This window comes from Nelumbo lutea, chromosome 4, assembly GCF_056320005.1.
Source record: "Nelumbo lutea isolate HS-2025 chromosome 4, American lotus-T2T, whole genome shotgun sequence".
Taxonomy (NCBI): Eukaryota; Viridiplantae; Streptophyta; class Magnoliopsida; order Proteales; family Nelumbonaceae; genus Nelumbo; species Nelumbo lutea.
In genome coordinates this window covers 16,500,641-16,514,142 of record NC_142687.1, presented here as the reverse complement: position 1 = coordinate 16,514,142, position 13,502 = coordinate 16,500,641, and the positions used below count along the sequence as shown (strand labels likewise).

Sequence of the window (13,502 nt, the reverse complement as noted above, 5' to 3'; positions counted from 1 at the left end):
AAAATACCATGTCAATGTAAACAATTTGTTTATGATAATTTGGCATATGCTTTTGAATTGAGAAAGAAAATATATAACTTCTAGGCCCCATTTGTTTTTCACCAAGTTACTTACTGATGTTCTTTTATTTCCCAGCTAAATAAGGCAATGATCATGACATAAAAAAACTCCATTATTAAAATGAACATTTTTGTCCTATCAAGTGCTAGCAAATTTTCCCCCAAGTGAGAAAATTATTTACCCACCTAGGAGATGAGTATCACTTACCTAGGGTGATACCTAGGAAAATAAAGTTTTCATGTGCCCTACATAAAATTGAAAAAAAAAGAACATGTGTTTATTGGTCAATGGGAACCAAAATCCAATTGACCAACCCCCCCCCCCCCTCAAAATCCAAATAAAGAAAAACAAAAACCTCTTGATATAACCTATAAATACCTTGGAATTATCTAGTACCCTAAAACACTTACACCTTCAGTATTGAAGTTGGGACAATAATGGCAGAAGATGCACTTGGTAGAAACTTTTCAAACTATCTAAAACCCTTGAAAGATGGAGATGGAGAAATGTTAGGAACCAAAATAACCGATAGAACAATCCTTGAAAGAAGAAACTAATACCTCAAAATAAAGTCAATGTTCGCTAGAAGGAGAACTCAAGCAAACAAAAATGGTGGAGGCTTTAAACATTCAAGAGGGAAGTCAAGTTCATGGACGGCTATCCTTGGGATCTCAGTTATTTGTTCCTTATTGATGTTGCTGGCAGGCCTTGCCTTGTTGGCATTAATTCTTCCATTGTATAAAAAAGGGTATAATACGGGGTAATATGGATCATTTTCAAAATATTTGGGAGCACTTAAGCCATTAGCCAATCTCTAAAAGGCATTTGAGAACAGTAAGGTTGTGTTTGGTACCGTTGTCATTTCTACTTGCAATGTTTTAAGTTGATTAATACAATTTTTATGATAATATATTTTGTTCTACCGCATATGTTTTGAGTTATTAGTACAACATTTGGTGCCATTGTTGTTTCTTCGAGAAACATCAAATTTGGTGTTTCTACTATAAATGCCAACACCCAATCCAATGTCCATATTTTTTTAGGTTGTATTTGGTTTGAAGGAAAAAATAAGAAAAGGAAGGGGAAGGTAGGAAAACCTATACAAGATTGTAAAGGTTTCCATACCTTTCCCTTCCTTTCCCTACTTTTTCCTTCAAACCAAACATGACCAATTTCTCAAAAATTTGTATTGACTCACCTAAAAATGTTGCGGGTATAAGTGACAATGGTACTAAACACAACCTAAGACACATTAAATGATATCTTACAGTTTCAGATTTGAATTAGTTGTTCATATCTTATAATCACACATAAACACAAATGTATTTGACATCTAACAAGCAAAATTTTCAAATGTTTCGTTATCAAACAAATCCTACGATCAATATTTATCAACTATAAGTCCTCAATGTGTTTGTTTTGAAAGCAAATGAATCCCTTCCTTTCCCCTACATTTCTTTTTGTTTCGAACCAAACAGAGTTGTCTAGTATTATAGCTCCAAAACTGCATTTACCATCTTTAAACCCTCCATCTGTATTAACCTTGAAAGTCCTAGAGTTTGGAGGTTGCCAAAAAGAGTGATGACCCTGGTTAGGGTTAGATGCATTTGTAACGCTTGAGCAAGGCTTCAAAGTTTCGGTAGTGAGCTACAATTACATGTTCACATTCAAAATAATACCAGCATTAGATTCATTAGTGTCATTAAAGATAAAAGAGTTTCTATTACTTCCACAAATTCTAGATTAAGTACATTTTAGTTCTATGCAACAACAATTTGTTTTCCTTTGAATTCTCATAATCCTTTATCCAGTCAAAAAACCAAACCTCAAAATTTAAATCATCGTGGATATCTTTCCACGATGGCACCAAAACAGCTCAAAAACTATACTTTTTTGGGGCACCTCATACCTATACAAGGCATGAAAGAATGCTTCTAGTTCTTTACCACATACTCTACAAAGGTCAAAATTAACCACTCTTTTTTAAAAAGGTTTGCTTGAACTGCAATGGCATTCTTGCATCACTCTAGATGAAAGTTTTTACCTTGGGCTCTACCTCCAACAACTAAATTTTGCTCCATGGAAGGGGGACTGTTTGAATTTGGTGAGAATTGGACCTTTCTGCAGTATAGGCCTGTTTCTTTGCTACACAGTAGGCCAACTTCACACTGAACCTCTTCTTACTGTGAAGGAGCCAAAGTAACACATAATCTCAATCACCTTCTACACAAGGTTTATTTTGAGAACATGGGAGGCATAATAGTCACCCAATAGATTTATAATAGTTGTTTCATTCTAGGTTCTAGCATTTTGGTTAATTAATTCACCTACCCATCTTGGATTGCTAGGGTTAGGTCATGGGCCCATAAGTTCACACCCCGCCACAGTAGGGATCCAACAATCATCCCAATTGGATATGTTTTGACCTTTGTTTACTAGTCAACAAACCTCACCCTTTATCACATATCTCCCTACCTCCGGGCTTTTCCAGCCCCAAGAAACAATTCTTTGGCAAATTGTCATTGAGGAAGTTCTTGTTTTTCAAATATCCACCCTTTATGATCTGGGCCCATAAAATGTATTTCCTAAAACCTAATCTCCACGCAAGCTTAGCAAGGAGTGCTAAGTTAAAGCAATGCAGGTCCCTTTATCCTATTTCCCCATCATACTTGTTCATAGTGACTTGGTCTTGTCTCAACCAATGGATTTTTTCTATTTTTCCTCTCATTGAAGCCCAGTAGGAGTGTTTCTTTTTCTTTTCTTTTCAGCAAATTGTCTAATTGTTAGCAAATTGATTTAGGAAGGAGAAAGTAGGACATGGTATAGGATGGGATGGCTGCTGGTACTACTGCTTTCATTAACACTTCTTTGCCTTCATGAGAAAGAAAGTCTGCCCCCCCCCCCCCAAAGAAGTTGTTTTGTGTTCTACTCTTTTCACCAAGCTAGAAACCAAAGTTTGTAGACAATCCCAAATATTCAGAAGGATGGTTTACCAATCTGATGTTAATGCTTCGAGCTAGGATCTTTTTAATCTTAGGATGCAATTTTGTGTTAAAGAAAACTTCATATTTAGAAAAAAATTACCTTCTGACCAAAATCCCTTTCGTAGCTTTTGATGGCATCGGCCATTGTTGTTAATTCTTGCAAAGAGGATTTTGTGAAGATGTAGTTGTCATCTACAAAAATAAATAAATAAATAAATGGGAGATGGTAGGAAGCAACTAATTGGTTGAGGCACTTTAGAGCATAGGAGAAATAGATAGGGGGAGAGAGGTCCCCTTGCCTAAGACACCCCTTAGGGGGCAACCTTCATGATGGAGTTCCATTAACTAGAATTTGGTGGAGTTCTAATTTGGACCAAATCCAAAAGCTTTCAACACATTCTCTAAGAAGGTCCGTTCCACCTTGTTGTAGGCCTTATTGATATCCAGCTTGATTGCCATCAAAACCTCTTTCTTTTTCGAGGTTTTCACATAATGGAGTATCTCATGTGCTATGAGAACATTATTATTGATTAGTCTCACTAGGATAAAGACACTAAGATTCTTGCGAATTAGGCTATCGAGGTAGGATTTTAGCCTATTTACTAGAATCGTAGCAATGACCTTGTACACAGTGTTGTAGAGGCTAATTTGTCTGAATTGACTTGCCTCCTTTAGGTTTATAGCCTTTGGAATGAGAGCAATATTGGTGGCATTCATTTTTTTAAGGATTTGGCTAGTTTTGAAGAAGCTTTGTACAACTAGACAGACATCATTTTTAGTTATAATATCTTTGAAAGAAAAGGTTAGGGAGTCCATTCGAACTTAGAGCCTTCTTAGGCTCCATCTAGAACAAAGGTGCTTCTATTTCTTCCTCAGGTTTCAGCCTCCACTCTCAATCTAAGGTCATTTGGCACCTTGTGATCAATTGCTAGGAATGGCAACGGGGCGGGGCAGGGACATGGAGCCTCTCCCCATTCCCATTCCCGCAAAAATCCCCATCCCCGTCCTTATCCCCGCTAACAGGGACAAGGTTATTCCCATCCCCATCCCCACGAGGATTCCTATCCTTGCGGGCATCCCATTCCCCATGATTCTTTATAATACTAACCATTTTGTTTTTGTTTTTACTTTATTTAAAAAAATAAAAATAAAATAATTAACACTTACAATCTATTAGAAAATATTCAAACATATTTTCAAATATATTAATATATAAATGTATGTTTACATATTTACATATATAACATATAAATACATATATACATATATATTAGTAGGGATCCCACGAAGCGGGGATTGGGGTCCCCGCAGGGCGGGGAGTGCTCCCCCGTCCCCACTAATGGGGATGAAAAATTTCCCATCTCCGTCCCCGTGGGGGGAAAATCATTCCCATCTTTGCCCCATTCGAAGCGGATCCCCATGAAGATCGAGGAAATGGGGAAAATTGCCATCCCTATCAATTACTCGTGTTGAAATCAATATCATTATTTGGGGGGTGTTAAGTTTTAAATACTTTACAAAAATGGTCAACCGTGACTTTAGAAATCTCACATTGACCTCTTCAACCCAAACTCCATTTTTGTCCTTGATTTTCTCTAGCTCGTTGATAGCCCTTTTTTAAGGATTGGAAGTGGAAAAATTTAGTATTTATATCTCCTAGATTCAATTAATTAATTCTAGATTTTTGGGTTCAAATCATTTTCTGTATCTTGTTCCAAAGATCTAATTGCTCTAAATGCTAGTGATCAACACGAGAGATAGAGGGATCAAGGGAGTTGATGATAGCTGCTGCAAATGGTGATTGTTGGTTTTGAGTCCTTATCGAGAGTCTTTTCCCTCGAGAAATAAGACTCAAAAATCCCTAACCATCAAAATGGTTTTTACTTTTTAAATGGAATTTAAATGTGACATACGAAACGCTGTTCAGATAATATATATATATATATATATATATATATATCAAACAGTTAGACCATCTAGGTCAATTCCATTTTTAAAACCTTGATCATAACATTGCATCAAAACCATAATTTCAGAGTTTTAGCCCAACGCTACTTCAAGTGGAGTAGCCTTCCTATAATCCTCTTCAATATCCCATTCTAATCTGAATTGGATGTGTACTTGATATAAAATCCAATGGATTTTGTTCGATTCGAATTCGAATGCAAACGAATGGATCTGCCTGTATAATTTCGGTTCGATCCGTTCGGAGCCTAAATAAAGAAAGATCACCTTTGTTCGGGCATAGTTATATCACTCGACCCGGTCCACTAGCCCAACCAACCTGTAACCCTAGCCGCGAATGGTATTTTAGGGTTTAGGGTTCCTATATAAAGAACATCGTCACTTTTTCCCTCCTGTTGGTCGTCTTCTTGTTCTCTTCCCCCTCGCGGCATCAGAAGGGGAAAGCGACGACGGAGCAATGGTTCACGTTAGTTTCTACAGAAACTGTAAGCTTTCTCACTTCTGTACCTATCCTTTTCATTATCATTATTTGGTGTCTTTCTCCCAACCATCTTGCTTGTTACCCATGATTTGATCTGCTGTTGTTGTTGTTGTTTCTGATGTTCTCTGCCGCTCTCATTCTCATGTTTTATTCCATCGCTTTAACTGAACATTTTCTTTAGCTTTGACCACTTCATCTGAAAAATGTTGTATAAGAGTAAATTGTCTCCCATTATTATGGACGGGATCTAGTGAATTTTATAAGTTGTATCTTTTATCTTTAATTTTTTTTTTGATGTAAATGTTGGTATTGGGCTATTTTAGATGGGAAGACATTCAAGAAACCTCGTCGCCCCTACGAGAAGGAGCGTTTGGACGCTGAGTTGAAGCTAGTTGGGGAGTATGGTCTGCGATGCAAGAGGGAGTTGTGGAGGGTTCAGTACGTTCTGAGCCGCATCCGTAATGCAGCGAGAATGCTACTCACTCTCGATGAGAAGAACCCTCGCCGGATCTTTGAAGGTGAAGCTCTTCTTCGCAGGATGAACAGGTACGGCCTATTGGACGAGAGCCAGAACAAGCTCGATTATGTCTTGGCCCTGACTGTGGAGAACTTCCTTGAGCGCCGTCTCCAGACACTTGTGTTCAAGTCTGGTATGGCAAAATCGATCCACCACGCCCGAGTGCTCATTAGGCAGAAGCATATCAGGTATAAACCACATTCTATTGGGCCGTATAATATCAATTATTTTCTAATTTATCCTCGTGCTAATATGTAATATCATTGAATATATGGTCTATGCAAAATTTTACAAATTTTAGTCCTTTATTACTGTTCCTGAATCTTATGTGGGTTGTACAATAGTCGAAGGTCATTGGAAAAAGTGGTGTGATTTTTATTTGCAATCTTTTGTTATTTTATATCACACCCACCTGTAATGGAAATTTGGAGATTTAAATGTATATGGTGGAACTCAGTGCTTCACGTTTACTTATTGTTTTCTAAGTAAAAACCATGAATTATAGGGTAATTCCCTAGGTCTCATAATACACAACAACCACAATTCACTAGTAATTATATACAATCATCATAAAAACTATAAACTTCATATTTAAACATAGATAATCAATATATTCGGAGAATAAAATTCAGAGAATAGAGGGACAGGGGCCCTAGAATATAAAAGTAATTTAGTTTAATAATATTTATATTATTATTATATTCTCCATAAAAGAATATATAATGGTTCCATGTACAAAATAACTAGGCACTCAATTGAGGCTACTTTATTGGGCTATTTTTTTGATAAATAATTGGGCTATTTTTTTGATAAATACTTTATTGGGCTATTTGTTGCCCAGGCATTCCCTTGACAACTATTACGTGATCAGGTGCTTGTACACTTGGTAACTGTCATATGCATGTTTTGGTCTGATAGATGTCAAAATGGATCAACAATACTGAATTATATTAAGGTTTTCTCCATGGGTTATGTGTACTGGAAGTGCAGTGAACGATCACTGTGAAGCTTTATAAAAAGCTATATTAACAAGCCTAAGTTAAAGTTTCCAGGCAACCTTGAAGTGTTAGTTTCAACCATGGAAAACAGTCATGCTAATATTGATAAACCCTGATTATCCTTAACATATGTTATTGATTTATACACTTTGACAGAGTCAGATTCCATGCATGGATGAATGATGATGACCATGATCATTAGGTTTTCAACAAAGTAACCTGACCTGCTTATATACTTTTTTGATTATACATTGGGTTGTTGAGGTAGGTGTCGAAATGCAATGTAGTGGCATTGAACTGTGATATGATATTATGTGTATATACAATATGTCTTCGTTCATTTCTGCGTGTATGCATGCATGCTTAATGAATTCTATATGCTGTAGTTATGCAAGTGAGGAGTCTTCAACTGGACTTTTCCAAATTTTAAAGTCTAATTGGAAGAAACCTTTAAGATGGTCTTAAAATGTTACTAGCATAAGAACTGATATGAAAACTTATTAGTAGTATATGTTGCTCCTTATTTTAATTCAAATGGCATGCAATTGAGGAACACAAATATCATCATCATCATCCAAGTGTTATTCCAACTATATATGATATGCTACGTGAATTGTGTTTTTGCTCTTCTGTTCTGTTTGAAGCCATATCCATTATTAAATAATGGTGTCTTAAAATCATTGCTGACTATTTTTATCAAGTCCTTTTTGCACTTCTCCTAGCCCTTGAACCCTTCAAGCCTTTTGAACTTTCAGTGGATTGCTGTTTCTCCCGGGTGCTGGTGCTGGTCTTTTATGCATGGGACCAGACCTTCTTCTTTTGAATGATTGTGGGACAAAAATATACCAAGGATTAAAACAAGTAATGTAGTGAATGTTTCTTTTGATGTCAATTTTATTTACGGCCATAGGATTCTCTCCAGTCAGTATTGATTGGATGTATATGTACTGAATAATCATTTGTTTTTAATCTTGTTCTATTGTTTTACATGTTTCATGTAGCTTTTTAATGTACAGTGTAATTCTATATTTAAGGGGATCATAACTATTTTGAAATTTAGTTGTTTTTCCCTCTTTAATAGTTTACTAGGTGTCTTTATATATATGAAATGAAGTGATGAAAGCTTGGTTGTTGCATTGGCCATTGACATAAAATCCATTGGAGGTCTGCCTCATGGTGCTTTGAACAATTGGAGTTTTGGATGAGGCAGAAGTGGAAGAAATAGTTGAATTATGCTTTGATCTGGATTTATAGCGACTTGTGCATTCATTGTAGGCCTCAAAAAAACCAGTTCATCTTAGCTTGTAGGACAACAATAACTGAGCTAAGATATAGAGTGATTATGTATCTTATTTATACCTTAAAAAGAATGTTGTCTTCCAGGATTTGTGAGTGTGAGTGTGAGGTTATTTCATTGAGGCAGGGTGTTCTTCGAGAATTGAGAATGGACTTCATTGGGGGCACTTCTAGGAGACAATTTATTATGGTTCCATTGTTTATTTCTACTATATTGTGCAAAAGTGATGTTGTATTATGGGCCCTGCCATCTATCCTATTGTTGCAGCATCTTTGTTATGTTTATTTTTCACCAAGTAGCATCATTTCCTAGTTCTCACGGAAGCCAGCTTGATTACATTTTGGAGATGGAGCCTAAACTTTTCAAAACAAGTTCTCAACTTCCTTGCATTTCCGTTTTTATATGGATTGCCAAATAAAGTTGTATTATCATGAGTTTCCATTTGACTGCATTTTCTTCTACATTTTGAGTGTATCTAAAACTTTTTGGTAATCTGATGCTTCTTATATATTATTTTTATTTTAAAGCATTAACTTTTCATAATTTTCCTATTCTGCAGAGTTGGTAGACAGGTAGTTAACATTCCATCATTCATGGTGAGGGTTGACTCGCAGAAGCACATTGATTTCTCTCTCACTAGTCCACTTGGTGGTGGCCGCCCTGGAAGAGTGAAGCGAAAGAACCAGAAGGCAGCTGCCAAGAAGGCAGCCGGTGGGGATGGAGATGAAGAGGATGAGGATTGAGTCTCTGTCAGATCCACTTAGAATTCTTTTTTTCTAAGTGGGTTTGAGCCTCTGTTTCATATAACATGTTCTTTGTCTCCCTTAGATCCACTTCGAATTTTTTTGGGAACGTTGAGTTTAAGATGTTGGAAGTTTTGGTTGCACTATTGTCACATTCCTTCCTGATTGTTACAGTTTAGAAGAACGTTTTGCGTTGTTATTGTTTGTTTTTAAGTTAAACTTAAAACACATGTTCATTTTGATCAGGTCACGAGAAACTGATGGTATTATGGTTGAATAGTTAACTTCTTGTTGGTACTTCGCAGAGGTCATAAAACTTTGTTATTTGGCACTTTTGGCCATGTTAATTTTTTTCGTGGTAGGAACTAGGAAGGACAACAGCCCATACAATCTGAAAAATAATATAGTTTGAATCCATGTAATGGTTCTCCCATCACTAGGGCCCTGTTTGGCAACGTTTTGCTACTGTTTTCCCTGTTTTTGGCATTCTTGTGGACCAAAAATGCGTTTGGCAAAAAAAGTGAGAAGTGAAACATTCGTGTGAGAAAAGCACTCTTCAAGAGTGACAAATTGACGCTTTCAGGCATCACGTTCTTAGGGAATGTGTGGCTCTTATGCCCTAGTAAATTAAGAATGTGTGACCAATTTTGTCATTTTCATTCAAAATGATAATCTCTAGCTCCGGAACAAGATTCCTCGCTCATTCACCCTCAATTCTACTGCAGCACAACCCAGAGAGTTGAATGTTGCTACTGCATCAAGGGCTAGACGGCGAATGACTAAAAATGGCCAGAGTCACTTACACAGGTAGGGTTGTCTTCTTGTAGTTGCTAAGTTTTAGACATGCCGATGCTCTGTTTTGCGATCCTTTCGTCTGTTTCTCCCAACCTGAATTCTTCGACAATCCTCCCTTCTCTACTTGTTGCTGAACTTCGATCCTAGTTGATCTGGGTTTCTTTATAGTATTTTCGTTTTTTGTTGAATAATATGAAATGTGGGATTCTGTTTTAATTTGTTGTATCGGATTGAAATGTGGGGTTCTATTTTTCGTGTTTGAACTGATGCCCAACGTTAGTATACTCATGAATTTTATTGTTGCACCTCGATATTGCAAACTCATTGATAGCTTTCTCCGGCACTGGTTGGCATTATCGGAGGCCTGTCTTTAGATACAATTTAAGTGTGATTTCTACTTTATAATATCAATCAAGTAAAACCTCAAATTTTGATTTTTGGATGATTTAGTAGGCTAATGAAATAACCACTGTTTTCAAAACCGGACCGGACGGTCGGTCCAAAAAAACCGGGAACAGGTCACCTGATCGGTTCTATTTTTTTCAAAAACCGTTGAATCGGCCGGTTATTCGTTCAAACGGTTTTGACCGTTTTCTAATTTTTTATTTATTTTTATTTTTTTTAGAATGGACCGGCTGTTCGGGTCGAATGGTCGGACTGTTCGAACAGGTAACCGAACACCTGACCGATTCGTTTTTAAAAACCATGAAAATAACAGTAGTCAATTGGTAATTACATTGACTAGATCCAACTGGGAAAATGATAGTTCTGATGAATCTCCTCCAAAAGAAAAGTTAAACTTTTCTTCTGGATGCTGCAAAAGAAAGGTGGATTTTCACTAATTTTTTCTGGATGCTGCAGATGTCCTTAACTCACTGATATTTTACTCTAACCAAAATTACAATATTTCATTGACTCACAGTTGGGCTGCGGATTTTCATTAAACGTCCATGAATTAAGCTCAAAATTCTTTACCCATCTTTCCTTTGTTTTTTATGAATCTTTACCCAATTTTTCTTAATGAATCCAAAAGTTATTTCATTATATTTGAATATAAAATAAGCAGTACTCCAAAACGATAGTAAGAGAATAAAAAAGAAGAGCTACTTTGAGATTATACAGATCACGTTACAACTCCTTGTAAAATCAGGAGCAATCTCAAATTTCTGTGTTAAACTCCCCTTGAATTTGATAGTTATTTTGTTCCTTGGCTGCCAAATGGCCAAATTTTTTATGTGAATTTGTGTGTGTGTTTTTTTTTTTAATTTTCTAGTTTATTTGATAATTAAGAGCACTGTGAATTTGAGGTATTTATGGTAAGGTTTTTAAAACCAACCTGGTGACCAAACCGGTTAGGGGTCCGATTATTGGGTCGAACGGTCTGATCGTTCGAATAGAACGCTCGGCCCGTTCTGACAAAAAATAAAAAAATTTAAAAAATACGGTCAAAACTGTTCAAACGGTTAACTGCCTGGTTCAGCGGTTTGCTGACCAAAATCAACGGTTTTGGGGGGTAATCTGGTTTTTGGGGAAAACGAAACTGGTCACCTGAGCAGTTCTCAGTTTTTCCGGTCTGACTGTCCGGTCCGATCCGATTTTGAAAACCATGATTTATGGTTAATTTGACACTTGTTTTTTTGTTAATTTTAAGCTTAATGGGGATGGATTTGCAGAATTAATTTTAAAAAATAGTTTCATTATCCAAACATTGTTTCTGTTTTTGAAGAACAAAAATCCATTCTCGAAAAATAGATTGCCAAACACATTTGTTATTCCCAAGGAACAAGAAATAAAATTCTTATTCTAGAGCAAGAATTTCTAAAAGAACAAGAACATTTGGGAATGTTGCCAAACATGGCCTAGATTTCTGGAGAGACTCTTGTTCGCAAGCCTTTTGGTTGCCAATCATGAATGTGCGAGACCAATCGAGGGCTGACTCGTTGGTGTATTAGCTGGGTTGCTCCAGCATTGACGTGGAATCAAGTCTTACAACCCGCACTTTGGAAAAAAAAAAGGGTAAAGGAGAAAATTATGAGTGATTAATAATAAAAAAAAAAAGTTCTGTATCATGATCTCTAACATTCTTCCTTCATTCTGCCTGTGCTACGTCTCCAAGTGGTCTTGTCTTGATTTTGTATTGCTCTCATTGTTACTATTGAGTCTTCTTTTCTAATCCATTTAAATTGAAGATGTCTTGTTAATTTGTTGGTTTTCTTATCTTCTCTTATTTCGGCTATTGTTACATACATCCTATTGATGACCCCATGCAAGCCTTGATTAAATGATGCTTGTAATTTCTAGTATTGCATGCAGAGTGTTCACTTTCCAACTTTTTCTTTGTGCAACCAAATTTATTTTAATTTTATTTTGTTTTGGATGTTCTGTTTAATCCATTAGATGTTTTTCGTTTCTTTTCTAAATTTTCTACTGTTTGCCTTAGAATAATAATATTTTGGGCAAATTTTTAAAGTATCCTTAAAGTTTAGGAAATTGAGTTAATTGATTAACTCTATTCTTACTGTTTATATATTTATATTAAATTATTTTCAAAATTTTTAATAATTGTCATTGTCATTAAATCTTGACGGAAATGATAAAATGTTAATTTTACCCTTTTCGTTAAATCCTATCTCAAAAGGATATCTGCTGTAGTCTGGAGAGGAGAAACTCCATTACTTGCAACTGTTGCAACTTCCGGCCGTGACTGGCGGTTTGACAATGCATAACAGATTGGGAAGAAGAGTTGTGTAGCTCCTCATGCCATCTTTCACTAACATCAAGACCACCCCTTCAGCTTCATAGTTATGTAATTACTGATTAAAAACATAGTAAATTATGAACATGCTGACCAGTACGAAGCTAGTAACTTTTTTTTTGTGAGATTGCTCATTGTTTAGGCTAAATTAAGAGAATCGTTATTTATACCAGTATATGCGAAGATCTGAGTAGGATGACTGCAAGACAAGTCAAAACCATAAAATTTCATTTGTTTTCATTTAAATTCCTCGTCAACATAATTGTGTAGGCAATTGGATTAAGTAGAAATTATACAAAGAGAAATGTTAAACTGTTTTTTGAAGGGAACAATCATCATAGGTTCTGAAAATATCTTTTTATTTGTTAGTAGAGGTAACCGGAGTGTGTGGAGTGCGAGTAGGTTACATTTAAGCATGGTTTTTAAAACCGGACTGGACCAGAAAAATTGGGATCCAGAAAAATCGCTGATTCGGGTGATTGAACCATTCAATGGTTTGACCATTTTTTATTTTTTTATCAGAATGGGTCGATCATTTGATTCAAGTGGTTGGACCATTCAACCTGGGACCAGACCTGACTGCTTCATTGTCTGGATTGGTTTTAAAAACCTTGCATCGAAGTATTTAATATTTTAGCCTTTTGGTAATATGCTCCTCACAGATCATAAACACTACAAAACAACGTTTTTGAACCGTCATTGACTTGGACGATTGGACCGTTTGGATCGGAAACTAGTCACTCGAATGGTTCTATGTTACCTCGAATTGTCATTTAGCGAAAAAACGTTGACAGTAAAAAAAACCGTCGACTCGGCCGGTCAAACCGTCAACCCATTCGACCCGACCAACGGTTAGCGATTTGGCATTTTATAAATTCTATTTTTTTAATTTTAAAATAAAAATAAA

At 36.2% G+C, this 13,502-nt stretch overlaps 1 protein-coding gene across 1 annotated transcript; it reads left to right on the top strand.

Annotated features, from left to right (window-relative positions):
- The first annotated feature begins 5,403 nt into the window (after positions 1–5,403).
- On the top strand, positions 5,404–9,361 carry LOC148854199 (small ribosomal subunit protein uS4y). Its single transcript, XM_088984463.1, has 3 exons — positions 5,404–5,494; positions 5,814–6,195; positions 8,862–9,361. Exons 1-3 carry the CDS (start codon positions 5,467–5,469, stop codon positions 9,043–9,045), a joined length of 594 nt encoding a protein of 197 aa, XP_088840589.1. The 5' UTR covers positions 5,404–5,466; the 3' UTR covers positions 9,046–9,361.
- Positions 9,362–13,502: the final 4,141 nt, after the last annotated feature.